This window comes from Beta vulgaris, chromosome 6 (assembly GCF_026745355.1).
Source record: "Beta vulgaris subsp. vulgaris cultivar EL10 chromosome 6, EL10.2, whole genome shotgun sequence".
NCBI lineage: Eukaryota > Viridiplantae > Streptophyta > Magnoliopsida > Caryophyllales > Amaranthaceae > Beta > Beta vulgaris.
The window spans coordinates 6,071,048-6,087,354 of record NC_079207.1 but is presented as its reverse complement, the minus strand read 5'-3'; the positions used below and the strand labels follow the sequence as shown (position 1 = coordinate 6,087,354).

At 32.2% G+C, this 16,307-nt stretch overlaps 1 protein-coding gene across 2 annotated transcripts; it reads left to right on the top strand.

Moving 5' to 3' along the window:
• Positions 1-8,428: 8,428 nt before the first annotated feature.
• On the top strand, positions 8,429-11,846 carry LOC104895236 (transcription factor TCP20). Of its 2 annotated transcripts, none has more exons than XM_010681689.4 (3): positions 8,429-10,040; positions 10,326-10,389; positions 11,443-11,846. In XM_010681689.4, exon 1 carries the CDS (start codon positions 8,796-8,798, stop codon positions 9,993-9,995), a length of 1,200 nt encoding a protein of 399 aa, XP_010679991.2. In that variant the 5' UTR covers positions 8,429-8,795; the 3' UTR covers positions 9,996-10,040; positions 10,326-10,389; positions 11,443-11,846. The 2 variants fall into 2 exon arrangements, with proteins under 2 accessions (XP_010679991.2, XP_048502066.1); XM_048646109.2 differs by having other exon boundaries at positions 11,422-11,846.
• Positions 11,847-16,307: the final 4,461 nt, after the last annotated feature.

Here is a 16,307-nt window from a genome sequence, read left to right as displayed (position 1 = left end):
ACATGCTTGCATTAGACCTCTAGCTATTGGTTCTATTAATTGAAGTTAGGTCAAGTTAACTCCTAAAAGTTTATCTATCCAAATTACCTAAAAAATCAAGGAAAGAACACTAATGATTCAAAATATAACCAAGGAATTGAAGATTTTCTTTAGAAGTGAGCATCATATATATATGTTTACATCTTTCATTAAAAATAATTAAGACAGCTCAACATGCATGTTACAAATGGATCCATTCTCACCTCGTGAAAGTAATATGTTTTGTTAGATTTGTCATTTTTGTGGGGGTATATGACTTGTATATAGTTGCCTGTTTGTGTGGGAATTGAATATATAAGGAATAAGGATAGATGACCAAACTTTCATAACACTGGAATTCTGTTTTAATTATTGTTATGTTATCAGATAAGTGAACTTGTGAAGCCTAGAAGTCAAAAAAGATGGGAGATACACATGCACATATCACTTACCACTTAATTTCATGCATACTTGGACAACCCTTCTGCCTGTGAGTCATCATATTCATGCCTACTGTGAGTATTGAGTAAATACTTGACAACTTCACTAACAAATCACAATCCTCCAACAATTATAGCTCCAAATCTACTAATTCAGGAGTCGTTCGGTGTTATTGCGGTTTTCTGTTTTTTGGTTTTTTGATTTTCAAAGTCATATGATGTATGTCCTATAATATATAAAATTAGTTAAATTTATTGAAAACATGATGATTCTGAAAATTGACAACTAAAAAATGAAAATCACATTTTCTGATTTCTTATTTTTGGTTTTTAGTTTCCAAAAAACTGAAAATAAAAAATGATAACGAACGAGCCCTCATTTGATGAAAATCTTATTTATTTCCCATACAATAGTTTATCTCATAATTACTTCTTCTATCCTAGATTAAAAATTAGCGAAAATCTTTTAAAAAAATATTGATTTATGATGCCAATTATAGCTTGTATATCTCAAATCTCAACTAATTCTTTCATTATATACTTTTATTTAGGGAAAAAGTCATAAAGGTAAACACATTTAAAAATATTAGAGCTGATCATTTTGGCCCGGTCCGATCCAATTTTGGACAGAATTTTTTGGCCCGCAATAGGGTCGGGCCCGACCCGAATTTTATTGGCTTTGGGCAAGCCAAAAACGATATTTTAGTCAATTTTTTGGCATGGCCCGATCAATGGGCAAATTTTTTTTGTCGTGTTCTGGCCCGACCAATGGGCAGAGTTGTTTTTTGCCGCGGCCCTGTCCGATCTGGCTTAAGATCACCTCTAAGAAATATTTTCTCTCAAAACTATGACCTAATAATAATAATCCAAGTTGATTATATTTAATATCATATATAAGTATCTAATAGTGGTAAATATTTGTATCTCAAGACCACGAGAGCATGAACTTGTTCATCAATACAAATCCACTAATTAAGGACACTATAGTGGTGGGATTGGGCCAGATTGACACACAACAGTCAAAGATGACATAAATCTAAGTGTCATATACTCATATTGGAGGATTCTACTCCCATGTAAATTCTATTTGTCCTACTTTTAAGCATTTTTTGGTTTTCAACTTTTCATAGATATTATTTTTTAAAACCTTTGATGTCATTTTTATGAAGTGTCAATATATATATATATATATATTTTTAATAAGATGAAGATGTTATACCATCTTACTATTTATGCGGTCATTTTTTTTAAAGGTTTAATGTCCTTTATCAAGCATTTAATGTCATTTTTACAAGGTGTCAATGTCGTTATTTTACATAACTTTGATGTTATTTTCAAGTTAGGTGTTACTTCCTCCATTGAACTATATCTTGAATTAATTATCTAGCGTTAGGATTAATTAAGAATAGGGGTCCCTATGCCCGGTCAGCAAGTCGGGATTCAAGAGTGAGACGCCTTGGTGGGGCTAGGGGGCAACACCTCCAAAGCTTTTCGGTATATGTTGTTTAATTAGTATATTGAGCCTGTTTCAGTTTCAGATTTTAGGCTTCCGCAGGATACTATATAGACCTATAATTAATTTCTCTTTGAGTATTATTTACGATTAATAGGTAAGGAATAATATAGTCATGTGATATCTTATTTGATTCGTCTCAATATTTACTTTTAGAATATCATCTTTTTCTAATTTTTACAAATGTAAAATCAAAGATATAAATGTTTAAACATTTAAATCGGCAACCATAAAAAGGTAAAATGTAACTATTAAAAAGAAACAGAGAGAATGTATGAGATTTCAATCGTATAATGTGCTATGTATCATTTTCGTAGCATTGTGCTTCATTTTATATGAGTGTAGTGTCATTTTTCAGGGTTAGACCATAAATTATGGATGCCATAGATATTTACATTATGTCAATTATGAGCCACAATATTGGATCTAAACAATTTGACAACCCACCGTACTCCCACACTAGATAATCAATGATCATTCAAAATGTTGACAATTTTAAGTGATCCACCCAATAGAAAATTGGTTAGCTTAGCACCATAAGAACAAACACACTTTTAAAAAAAAATCTTAATAAAATAGACACAAAATTGGCAATCTGAAATCAACTTAAATAAAATGAAAGGGATATTGAATTTCTAATTTTTTTTCTTTTTAATTACTCTCTTCGTTTCTTTTTAATAGTTACACTTGTACTTTTCACGCATGTCAATGCATAACTTTGAGTACATATATCTTTAGTTCTGTATTTGTAAAATTTATAAATACATATTAATAAAATACATGCTAAGACGAATCTAACAAAATCGCACGTGACTATATTTTGATCCACGTATAAATTATAAATGATGGTCAAAATGAAATTTGTGAATAGTATAAAATGTCAAAATGTAATAATTAAAAAGAAACGAAGGTGGTAAGAAAAAACTTTTCAAATAGTTGAATACTCTTATTATGAAACAAAGACCAAATTCAATTGCAAACTTGTTAGTTGTTACTTGTTAGACCTAAATGAAATTGGTTTTGAAAATAAATGTAACACCAATTAAGGCATCAATATTATTCAATATCATAGTCTAGAGAGCAATCAAAGGGATGACTGCCTGTCAATCTGTCACTTTCGTCAAAGGTTAATCAGCCCACTCACACAACTTTGAGGATATTTCTTTCTTTCTTTCTATTTGACAAAATTGTACAGAAGTATGATGGCATCTTTTGGCATTCCATTCTAATCAATATTGTCAATATCATGGTATTTTTACCTACGATATTTGGATTCAATGATATGACTTCTTATCTTGCATATAAAAAATCAAGGTTTAAATTTTAGTAGAAGCAAAAATTTCAATATTGTTAAGGTGAGAGGGATTTGGGATTTGTTGAACCTCAGTAAATAGTCATGTACGAAGACAGTCGAGAGGAATTTTATCTTAATACGGGTTCCAAGAAAAACAATCATGGTATTTTTTATCTTGTTGTATTAATTTATATCCACTTGTGGGTACCGCAACGTAGGCGCTATCTCTATCTCTATGCCCACATATTGCGGGTATAGTAAAGTAGTGATAGGGAAGAATAAAAATTATAAATTCTTACTTTGGTCTAATCCTCTAACACCAAGCCACCATCTTACAGCTTTCATGTCTCATGTTGGCTGAAGTCCACGCTTTGATTATGCAACTACTTTCCCATTTGTACACACTCTACGTATTTGGGAATAATCAACCATTACCATTATAGCCTAAAGAAGATGAATAATGATGTCACTAGGCCGGCAGTTGTGCAACCAATACTATTATCTAGGAGTACTAGGGAGTATCGAGTTTATGTATTACTTCCTTTGTTTTAAAATGAATGACACGGTTTTACTTTAACGTTGTTTGTACCCTCGTTTTTTTTACTGTATTTTATTTTTATTTTTACATAAGGTAATATATATATATATATATAATATATATATATATATATATATATATATATATATATATATATATATATATATATATAATATATATTTCATGTGAGATGTTAAATTCATCTCAACATATATTTTCATAATATTAATTATTTTTATGATTTTACAGGTAAGAAATTAGCGATATTAGTGGCTAAAGTCATGCATTGATTAAATGTGAGTCTTAGATTTGCTAGTTTGTTTTTGTAGGATAAAAATCAATTGATTATCTGATCAGAGTCACATAACATCTACAATTGACATTGAATTCAACCGAATACTATACACAACACTACTTAGACAATTATTCTCTTCTTCGAACAAAATAAAGATTGATAACACTGAGATTATTAAATAGTTCTCTTCTTTGCTAGTTGAACTTAATTAAGATTGGTGAAAATGAGACACCAAAGTTCACATCTATCTATACAAATATATCAAAAAGCATGCGTGACAATGTATACACGCTACGTGGCACCTCTGTTGCTCCACTAGAATTATCTAATATGTACATAAGTCATGTCAATTAACAAAAGTACATTAAAAATACCTTGCAACCAGCTTTGAACCTATAACCTCTTGCTATGATACATGACATAATTACTATCTCAACCAACTTTTAAATCATACTTTCAATGTCCACATTATTATATGTGTACCTTTAAATATTGAGTTTTCCTTAATATATATAATAAAAATGGAAAAAAATACATATCAAGTTCGAAAACAGTACTAATCCGAATCCAAAGCAATGTCCGGATGTAAATACTAGTTACCTATCAAAACCCTAGTGAGCATTGACATCGAGTTCTTTTTCCAACTATTGCACCACATTAATCAGAATTGTAATTGTCCCACATGATATAGGAGGTAGAACTTTATAAAATGTTGAAGTTTAGCTTTGGTTAAAATTCATTTGGTTGTAGTACTATGTTAGAGATGAATCTTCATATAGAATTCTCCACACTCTTCAACCCCAAATCATCTTTGTAATATATATGATGGACCCACAATTCACAAAGATAGTATATTAACCATGCACCTGAGGACATACATTAAACTAATTATAAGATCTATTCTATGCTGATCTGTAACTTGCAACTGTTTAGTGCTAAACCCCACTTTTTGCTTATTAGGTCCATCACCCTTTTTATCTTGTTTGTAGATACAATATATATATATATATATATATATATACACACTAATACACTATAATAAGAAGTTATTACTACTACTTTACATCTCATGTAATTATGCAAAGAATATTAACAAATGCTAAAGTATCAGGCAAGTGAATGAATATATGTGATCATGTATGTCGATCTTTGAGTGGTCTACAAGCAAACATATGAAATCCCATTTGTTGAATGCCATGTGTATGTTGATGTGTCTCAACATCAAGAATTCACTTGCATGTAAATTTGAGTCACTTGTAAGAGATGGCATCTATAATCATACATGATAACATAACCCTTTGTTACACTTTAGCATGCAAAGTAAAAAGAGAGGTGGGACTTGGGGAGTGAGTGTGACACTAGTGATCAATTTTTTCAAAATACTAATTCTGATTCACATTTGGTTGATTTGGGAATATATTCAAAATATTAGTTAATTAATTTATATTTAGCTTCTGACGATAAGATTTTGTTAGATAAACGTCAAAAGATGATATGTTTATTCACGTTATATTGATTGATGTTTAAGAAAAGCATCATTAACCTCGAGAGTACAGCTTAAATGGTCTCTCAATCATATTTTTCTTGTGATAATCAATTACGAAATTGCCTTAAACGTCTTTTATCTAATCAAAAACTATTTAAAAATGCATGTGAGACTGATCAATATAGTAAAGATGATAAGGAGTTTAGATAAGTGTCTCACTGTTAAGTCCATTTTAGACTCTAACAAGGGTATTTTGGTAAATTTAATAAGTTGTAGATATCAAAGTAATACATAAACTAGTACCAAAGCACAGTCAAATTGGTATCAAAGTACACTTTGGTACCAAATAAGTGTCACTTTAATTTGGTATTGGTTGCAACATAATTATTTTGGTAGCAACTTTACTAGTGATTTCGTGTTAATTAAGGTACATTCTCTTCACCTGAAAAAACCTAAACTTATCTGAACTGAACTCATTAGACCTGATTGATCCTTATTGAAACTTATTTTTAGATTTTGTGTTATATGATCTGAACTAATTAAACCTGAAACTTGAGTTTGTCTTGTAAGAGATTGCCTACTTTTAAATTAAAATTAGGCAATGGTAAGCCTAATATTAAAAAGAGAATTAGCCCAATAACAACTAGGTTAATTTCTTTCGGTGACTAATTTAATCTATTTAGTGACTAGGTTTACTTTTATATTAAAACTAGTTATTGGGCCCGGACTATGCCCCGGATAAGAAAAGTTCATTTATTAATATAATACTTTATGATAATAGCACTAAATACAACTTAGGCTAGGAGTCCACTCATGGTACACCCGGGTGTACCATGCTCATGGTACACCCAGTTATTTTCGTAATTAATTGGAACTCTAAGGACACGCTGGTAATTTCAAGTACCCTCTCTCCTCAACCTCCTCCTCTTCCGTGTGCTTCGCTGCCATTTTTTCCAGCTTTGTTGTTGTTCATTTCCGTTGATAAGGAGTCGTCTTCTTCCGGCGAAAACGATGGCGGTTTCTTTCTCGCTCTTCTTTCTCGTCGGAATCACGAAATCAAAACTTCCAGATCTGAAATTTCGAAATCAAAACTTCAATTTCCAGATCTAAAGTTCGCGAAAGATCAATAAAAAGGCTGATACGCTCGCCGGAGAGGTTTCCAGATCTGTCTTTCATGGCTGCCGGAGGTATTCATCCTTTTTTGTCATTCTCTCTCTAGATTAGGTTAAGTTAATTGTGTTTTAATGGTGATTATGTGATTTTGTGGTTTCAGTGATATGCACTTTTGCAATCAACCAATGGAGAAAATTTGAGAGCAAAAGAGTTGAACAAAATGGGAATGAATTGCTTGATTCGCTGTCAAAAGAGTTCAGAATTAACTCAAATGAATTTGTCTTTAAGTTGATTGTTGTAATTTTCGTTTTTGTCAAGAGATTGATAATGGAGTTTTGTGTGTATTATGAAATTTTAGGTGTTTCCAAATGATTCGAAATTGTTTCACAAGTTGCAAGTTATAGGATTTGATGAATATGAGATTGTAATTTTCTCTCTTTTCTTCCTATATTGATAATTTGATTTGCATGTTATTAGAATACTAGTTGTTGAGGAGAGAGAAAGTAGCTTATTCATGGTGGTGGTGGTGTGCAACAGTGTTCATTTACATAATTTGTGCTTATACAAGTTTGCTCATTTTCTTAAATGAGTATTTGTGCTCATTCAAGTTTGCTCCTTTTCTTAAATGAGTATTTGTGCTCATTCAAGTTTTGCTCATTTTCTTAAATGAGTAGAAATACTTACTCATCTACTCATTTTACTCATTTGCTCATTTGATCATTTGCTCATTTTGCTCATTTGCTCATTTCCCATTTTGCTCATTTGGCGAAAATAGCCTTGGGTGTACCATGAGCATGGTACACCCAGGTTTACTATAAAGATTCCCCTTAGGCTAGTAGTTAAAACTTTTTTTTTTTTTTGAAAGGAACCTAACATGGAACAATTATATTAAATTAGAACAAGCCCAAGCTACAACCGAGTCCGGTTCTAACCACACTCGTCGACGCGCTAGTGGTTAAAACTTTAGTATATGTACATGAGGTCTCAGGATCAAACCCTTAGTTTAGTGTTTGAATGATATAGGGAGTTTCTGCATGATGTGTCTAAATGATATAGTGAGTTTTTGTATGATATAGTGAGTGTGTCTGAAATCTGAATAATATAGTAAGTTTCTGCATGATATAGTGTGGGTCGGAATGATATAGTGGATTTTTGCATAATATAGTGGGTTTTCGCATAATATAGTGAATTATCAGTAATAATATGTTGTTTTGCCTGGTGCACACTAATGTTAACGTGAACCTGGTCCACACAAGTCAGATTGAATTACTATTAGTTAACTTTTTGGAGTCCAAAAATAAGACACCAAAGCTTTCTCAAAGATTTTTTTTTTTTTTTTTGGTGTTTGCACCCGGTTCACCCTTCGGGCTACATCCGGATCGAGGCCAAGTTCGGGGTGGTTAGGTTCCATTCCTCTTCCAAGGGTGTTGTGGGGATTCGAACACGAGTTCGTCCTACCAAAGCCAGTCCCCCATCACCACTGGGCCAACACTTACTTGGTAAAGCTTTCTCAAAGATAAATGTGTCATCCTCTTTGAAGATTAGTCCAGAAATTAGGGTTAGTATTGTATTAAAGAAACAGAAAACAATTTCATTGAGCGTAAAAAAGAAAAAAACTGTCAAATGAAAGGCAGTCAAAAGTCAAAAAGGTGCAGCAATCAGGTAATAAAGAGTAAAAGACCAGACAAAAAAGATTGAGGTGAAACTTTTTCCTGAACTCAGAAACAGGAAGTAACAGCCACTATCTTTACTCTTTTAACAACAACTCCTAGGGATTTTACATTTTTTCTCTCATCTTCTCTGATCTCTTCCATTTGAATCTGACTCTTTTGTCAAAAAAATAGTGAAATTTCTTGTCAAAGTTTTAGACTTTTTTCAATCTGAGTTCTTCTTTTGTCAAAATGCACCAAATAAAGATCCTTACTACTGATGTATTAATACTATACTAATACTACTATCTTTTCTTTATATTTCAGTCATAAAATATTGTGAGTAGTTTATTTTAGTATAAAGCTTTAAATATTCTTTCTGTTTTTATACTAGTATAGTTTATTGATAAATATATATAGATTTGAGGGAAAGGTGGGACAGTTTTTTCATGGATCCCAAGGGCAGAAAGCAGCCACCATTACAGGAGGAGGTACCACCAGCAACACTATTACAACCCCACCATTTCTTGAGTCTCCCACATCCAACTATTACAGCATCATCAACAACATTAATCCCAATTAATATGGTTGATAATTCCCATACTCATAACAACAACAACAACAACAACCATCTTTCAAACAACAGCATAAAACCTGCAGAAATCAAAGACTTTCAGATTGAAATAGCAGACAAGCAAATTCAGCAACATCAGCAACAACAACAACAAGAAGAAGATGATCAGCATCAACAACAGCAACAGCAACAGCAACAGCAGCAGAAGAAGCAGGTACAATTAGGACCAAAGAGAAGTTCAAACAAAGACAGGCATACTAAGGTAGAAGGCAGAGGAAGGAGGATCAGGATGCCTGCACTTTGTGCAGCAAGAATATTTCAATTGACAAGAGAATTGGGTCATAAATCTGATGGTGAAACCATTCAGTGGTTGCTGCAACAGGCTGAGCCATCCATCATAGCTGCCACTGGAAGCGGCACGATACCGGCCTCGGCTTTGGCTACAACAGGAGCATCTGTTGCACAACAGGGAACCTCAATTGGGTCTGATTTGGGTGGTTCAAGTAGACCTTCTACTAATTGGGCTGCTTTAGTAGGTATGGGTGGTGCTGGGACTAATTTGGGGATTTGGGCACCACCCCCACCTCATCATATTTCTGGGTTTTCAACAACAGCAACAACAACAACAACAACTAGTAATTCAACAACAGGAACAACAACTACTTATGTTGGTGGTGTTAATGAGGGTACTAATTATTTGCAAAAAATTGGGTATCCTGGGTTTGACTTAGGAGGTGCTAATCTTGCTCACATGAATTATGGACAAATTCTAGGAGGAAATCATTCTCATCATCATCATCAACAACAACAACAACAACAACATCAACAACATCAACATCAACAACATCAACAACATCAACAACTTAATCAGTCAATGCCTGGTTTAGAGCTTGGATTATCTCAAGATGTTCATGTTGGTGTGTTGACCCCTCAAGCTTTATCCCAGATTTACCAACAAATGGGTCATCATCATCAGTCTAGAGGTGGTCAAATTGGAAGTGGGTTAACTTCTTTGCATCATCAACAAGATCATCAACCATCCAATTCTAAGGATGACTCTCAAGAGTCAGCTTGATTAATGATGATCAACTGAGTAGTAACTAGTAAGTAGAGTTTCAAGGTAGGAGACACAAAACATATATATTTTTTTTTTTCTTTTTGAAATCTCCTTGTTTTGGTATTGTATGATTTGCAAAGTTTGAGAGAAAAGGAGATTGATAGATTGGGTAAAAAATTTCAGTTTGTGGCTGAAATTTTCCTCATTTTGTGCTTCTTATTCACTCAAAATCTTTCACAATTTTGGCTTTTTTTTTTTGTTTTGTTCTTCTTTTCATTTGTAAATTTGCAAGTGTGTTTTACACTTCTTTTGTCATAGTGTTGTTGCTTGTGATCATGGAATATGCAGGTGGGAGTGCAAGGAGAAGTAGCTTCAATTTGGGGCTTTAATAACTTCTTCTATATCTAAAGAGGTGTGTAATGTGTTGATTATATTCAATTAGTACAAGGTTTTATATTTTATGATAATCATATATTGTAGGTTTTCTTGGAGAAATGAATATCTTTGATTTGCTTCAATGGAGTTATAGTGTTACACTTTATTCTTACATTAGCATTTTTCCTTGAAATAAATTTATTAATCCTTCATGAGTGTGTTCCCATGGGCAATGCTATATCTACCTGATGGGTAGTTAACCCACTAGAAATAGAGTATTAAAAAACTATTAGAACTGATAAGTTGGATTCCACTATTTATTCATTTCTATTAGTGGTAGGTTGTTGACCCACTGGGTAGATAAAGTTTTTTCCGTGTTCCGTCTATCATAAATAGGGTTAGATAATCTATGTCTGCTGCTGCTTATGGAAATAATTGAATTAGAGAGGTGCAAAACTGCACCATATATTTGTCATCTTTCTCTTAGCCTTAAAAGATTAATATATATGCATGTAAGGACCATCATCTGACATCTGCCTCTGTTTTCTTACCCTAAATGTACTGAAGGCCATGTGCTGCCATTTACTTCACTGTAGGTTGAGGTGCTATGTTAGTGATTCTTGTTCAGTCTTTTCTCTGCAGTATTTTTTGAGAATATGATCAATTTCTTGGAAATTTTAAATAATGTGGTTCGTACAATAGTCTTAGAAATCCACTAATGTTGACACTATGATCTAAAGGGTAGTGGCTAGAACTTAGCACCCGAGTTGAGCTAATTACCTAACAGTTGGGCGAATCGCATATAAAGTGAAGAGAACGCACCCTTAACTTGTTAAGATGTAGAATTTTTCTTAGTTTAGGGTAACACTGCTTGAAACTGGCCTCTTGAACCTTACTTTAGAGCATGTTTGTATCAATTTGTACTACTAATATTGGTGCCTTTTTTACTGATGGCCCATATATAAAACTCTAATGTCAACCTTCAGAAATCAGAATGTCATGTATACTCCCTAGAAGATGTTCTTTTGCCAAACATTGTAGAGTTTGAGCTTATATCTATTTAATGCAGACATGATTAATATCCTTGCAGATGAGCCACAGGTGCTTATTGAGGTTTCTCTTGCTGTCTTCTAGTTCACGGTCGAGTCATCGATACAGCCGGAGGAGTAAGCTTCATCTGTGCTTGACATGCCCAGTCTCTCTGCCCTGCTTATCATTCCTGTTACAATTCACAAGAAAACATTTCTTCAGTCCATGTTTCTTGCCTGTTGAGAGAGTGATGTCTCACTAGTCAGTAATGAAAATATACTGCAAAACATAATGTGTGTGACTTTGTTGGAGTCAAGAGAGTTTAGCATACTTTTTTGAAATACATATATGTTGTGTCTGGTGCTCCACCTTGTGTCTAGACTCAATATTATGCCTTAATACAAGTTACAACTATGAGTCTATGATCAAAGACTTCATAGTGCAGCAGAATTATGTTTTATGTGAGTGTTTTGTTAGAAGAAAAATGTTCTTCTAAAAATGTGATTTTCCCAATTATCTTTGTTTGCTTTGTCAAATGATGGAAAACATTTCCTTTCCTCTTTGATTTTACAATTACAAATTTACATTTGTTTTGGAAGATGTTTTCTGCCTAACCAAGCTTAGCCTAAACCTATATACTTCTCCAATTTCCCACTTCTCACTCACTAAGTGAAAAAAAAGGCCCATGTTCATGTGTAGACTGGGACTAGTTACCCATATCTAGTACTCTCATTGTCAAAGAACAACTCCCGAAGTTGCACCCAAGCCACTATAATCGTGGTTGATTCCTTCAGTATATATGATATGTGTCAAAGGGCCAACTCAATCAAAAGTTTAAACTGATAGTTGAAGCTCAAGGAATAGGCTTTATACTCTACCAGTGTGCAAGAGATTGGTGGATCCGTAGATATATTTCCATAGATCTACTTGTAGCACAATAGCATTGAGGCGAAGTTGCACGCAAGCCACTATAATCGTGGCTGATTCCTCCAGTATATATGATATGTGTCAAAGGACCAACTCAATCAAAAGTTTAAACTGATAGTTGAAGCTCAAGGAACAGGCTTTATACTCTATCAGTGTGCAATAGATTAGTGGATCCGTAGATATATTTCCATAGATCTACTCGTAGCACAATAGCATTGAGGCGAAACCATAGGTGATCATCTATATTGTTTGGACGAAAGATCTTTTTGTTAATCGGATTAAGTGATATGGAGTAAGTCAGGAAAGCTCAGGTTAACCTGGTCCCAGGTTACCTCTAGTTGCCATGAACGAGGCTCGCAATATAGGCAATATATTCATACAAGTGTTATTGTAGGAACACTGTTTACAATTTGACATATACTATTATCCTAAGTCTTTTTCCTAACTGTTGATTTTTCGCCTCATTTATATTGTAGCTTTATGTTGTTTAGTTGATCTGTTACAACAAAGTATGCAAGGAAATTCGCAATTTATACCTTTTTTGGCTGGTTGTAATTTCCTTAAACTAACGGCATGTTTGATAGTTGATTATAAATTTGGTAACGAGAATGAATGTTCAATGTGCCTAGATAGTATGACAAGGACTCAAGGAGGTATCAATTCAGTCAAAAAAAGAGTTTATTATCAGTGAATTTCCAAAAAGTAAGTTAGGCTTAGCTTGTACTAAATGTCAATAGCTTCCGTTGAAAAGCCACTTGGATAGACCACAATGGATTATGTCATTCTAGAAGTCAAAGAGTTGGGCTAAACAATGGGACATTACAATTGCAACAAAAATCAATAAACTAACATCAATTACCTTATTATGTGAGGAGGTTAAATTGTACTCGTACAACTTCAATCTCAAGTCTTAACTAATCAAAACTAGCAAGGACATGATTTCATACTAGATCTAACAAAATTGATTTGTCATTTGTAGTAGCTAATTATTCGATCCAACCCGAATTACAACCTAAGTTGAATAATTCGATTTCAACCCAAACCAAAATTCACTCAATTCAAATATTAACACGACTAGTACTACAAATAGATTTATCCTAAAAATCAAATAAGAATGAAAATGATTGAAAAATGATTCAATCTGAGCCAAAGAGAAACGCAACTCATCATTTAAATATGACCCAAATGGCCAAATTGGATTTATTTTAACAAAACTAAATTTGAACATAATACAATTTCTTTTTTTTAGTGACTTGTGAATTTTGCGAAATTTAATTTGTCACCTTAATTATGATTGTGTATGTAATATCTCAATCATGAATGTCACTTACATGACAAATTATAACTAATCTTAATATTTCATATCATATTATTTGAATTTAGCATTAAACTTGTAAGGATTTGAACTTATTGATTTTGTATGCAGCTTTTGTAAACTTATATAATTATTATATGATATGATGAACATTATAGATAACTAGTATTAGCTCACGACAATGCTTTGGGTTATTAATATTATATATAATATGAGATAGTATTATTTTTACCTTTTTCTGCTAATTTTTCCCTATAACATCACCATAGTAGCTTACCCAAATCTAAATTTAAGGGGACATTGAATAAAAATATTGATTATTGAGTTGGAGAAGTGGTAACTGATAAGGATTATAACTTTCAAATAACTTAGTAAAAAGATACCATATATATATTTTTTTGATAGGGAAAGAATAACTAGGATTTGACCTAGTCCGAAGGCTATCTTAAAACATCAAACGTTATAACATTTAGTATTTCCATTGTCAAAAACTATATAATATATTAATATAAATTTCATTGAAAAATCATTTTTAATAATGAGAAAGAATACAATTTTCTAATAAAGGGAAAAAAACATGTTTAATTTTTTTTGGTACTTGGGCAAATATGTCAATTCAATACTAACATGGTATGACAGCAACTTATTTGGTCGTAATTCATAAAGGATGTTGGGTTCTTTTATATGTTCCCACAAGACCTAGTTGCACATTTTTTTTATATAAAATCTTGTAACTGCTACGCTCATCTGGTCTGGCCCAATTTAGCTTCTGATGAGATACTACTTTGCTTCTTCTCCCTTTTTTTTTTTTTTTTTTTTTTTTTGTGCTAGAAGTTCAAGTTTTTTTTTAACGGGGAACTCCATTTCTAGTGATTTTTCAAGTATAAAAGATATTCTACAATAGTGTGACACAATTGTTTAACTTTTTATACAAAAAATGTAGAACAATTTTTTCCTTAGGTAAGATGGATATTTCTTGTAAGTGGGGGAATTTGAGGGATTTTATTTTATAAGGGGAAAGAATTGAGTCCTTGTCACAAGGGTGAAAGGAGAGCTTTCAATTAAGGGTCCGTTCTTTTCACCTTAATAAATTAAGTTTAAGGTCCAATCAGTTCAGTTCAGTTCAGAAAAGTTTCAATCAGGTCCAATCAAGGCAATAAGGTCCAATAAGTTTCAATCGGGTGCCTAAGTTCCAATAAGTTTCAATAAGGTCCAAATAGTCAATGATTCATAATTTAAATTAAAGTACCACTGTGATTATAGTATATTATATTTGTATTATTTTATATTATTTTATGACTCATATTACTATTAGCTGATTATGTTATTATTAGAAAATATTATAATCATGGTCAAATAAGGTTAACAATAATAATAATCGTAATTATAATATTTTACAATTCATCTTTAAATAACTAGAGATAACATGTTTTCATAAGTAACTAGTTATTAGGCCCGGGCTATGCCCGGGCTATTCCCCGGATAAGAAAAAATTTCATTTATTAATATTTTTTTTGTTAAAATATTATCATAAGAGAGAATTAATAATTACATTTTTTTGAAGGATAAATTTTAATGATTATTATGTTATAATAAATTTTGAGAGATAGTATTTATCTTAGGTGTAATATTTATATTGTTACTCAATAAAATAAGTTTCAATCAGGTCCAATAAGGTTTAATTAATAAGTTCCAATCAGGTCTAATAAATGCCAATCAAGTCTAACAAGTTTCAATCGGGTTCAATCAGTTTTAATAAGTTGAATCATGTCCAATAAGCTAAGTTCAGTTTAGTTTTAGATTAGTTTAGTTTAATTAAGGGTTATTCAGGTGAAGCGAACGCACCTTAAATACGTAGGTGAACCTTGATTCCTTGAGGTAGAAGAAATATGATATATATTAGGTGTTGGTGTTTTTCTTAATCAACCAAATCTCTATCAAACAGAGTTTAGATGTCTTTTCGGAATTGTATATGTCATATTTTGAGGGTAAATTTGATTAATTTAAATGACATTTTGGTATAATTAATAGTTACTTTGACAATTTTAATGGTAACTTTTAAAAATTTCAGGACCATGTTTTATTAGTTGAGGGTAACTTTAGTCTAATATAAACTACTAACGAGGAAGAATTTTTTTAAAAAAATGATAAGAATAAGAATCATCCAAATGATATTTATAAAAGTTAAATAAAGGGGCTGAAACAATAAATTCCAAATGCTAATTAAGAATCAATCACTAATCATGGAACCAACGCATCGCCAAGTTGCAAAGTCTCCCTACAACTGACCCTAGAAGTCTACATTCATGATGCACCGTGATGGGTAGAATTTTTGATTGTTTAGTACTTCGAAGTTCGAACAATATACCTAATTAATACTTCCTCCGCTCTATATTACTTGCAATACTTTAATAAATAAATAAATAAAACTCACGTTTGGTGAAAGTGTTGCAAGTATATCTGACCGGAGAAAGTAGTGAAGTACCATTGAGCTTAGTATAGAACTTACATGTAATCTTCAAAATAGCCATCATTTGTATGGTAGATTTTAAACGTCTATTATTACTTGCAAATGTTCTTCAAACCAATACTTAATTAAACTACCAGACTACCATAGCAACCATACCAAATTACCAATAGACTTCTGCAACTTTGCATCATACCCTTTTAAAATATGTACTTTT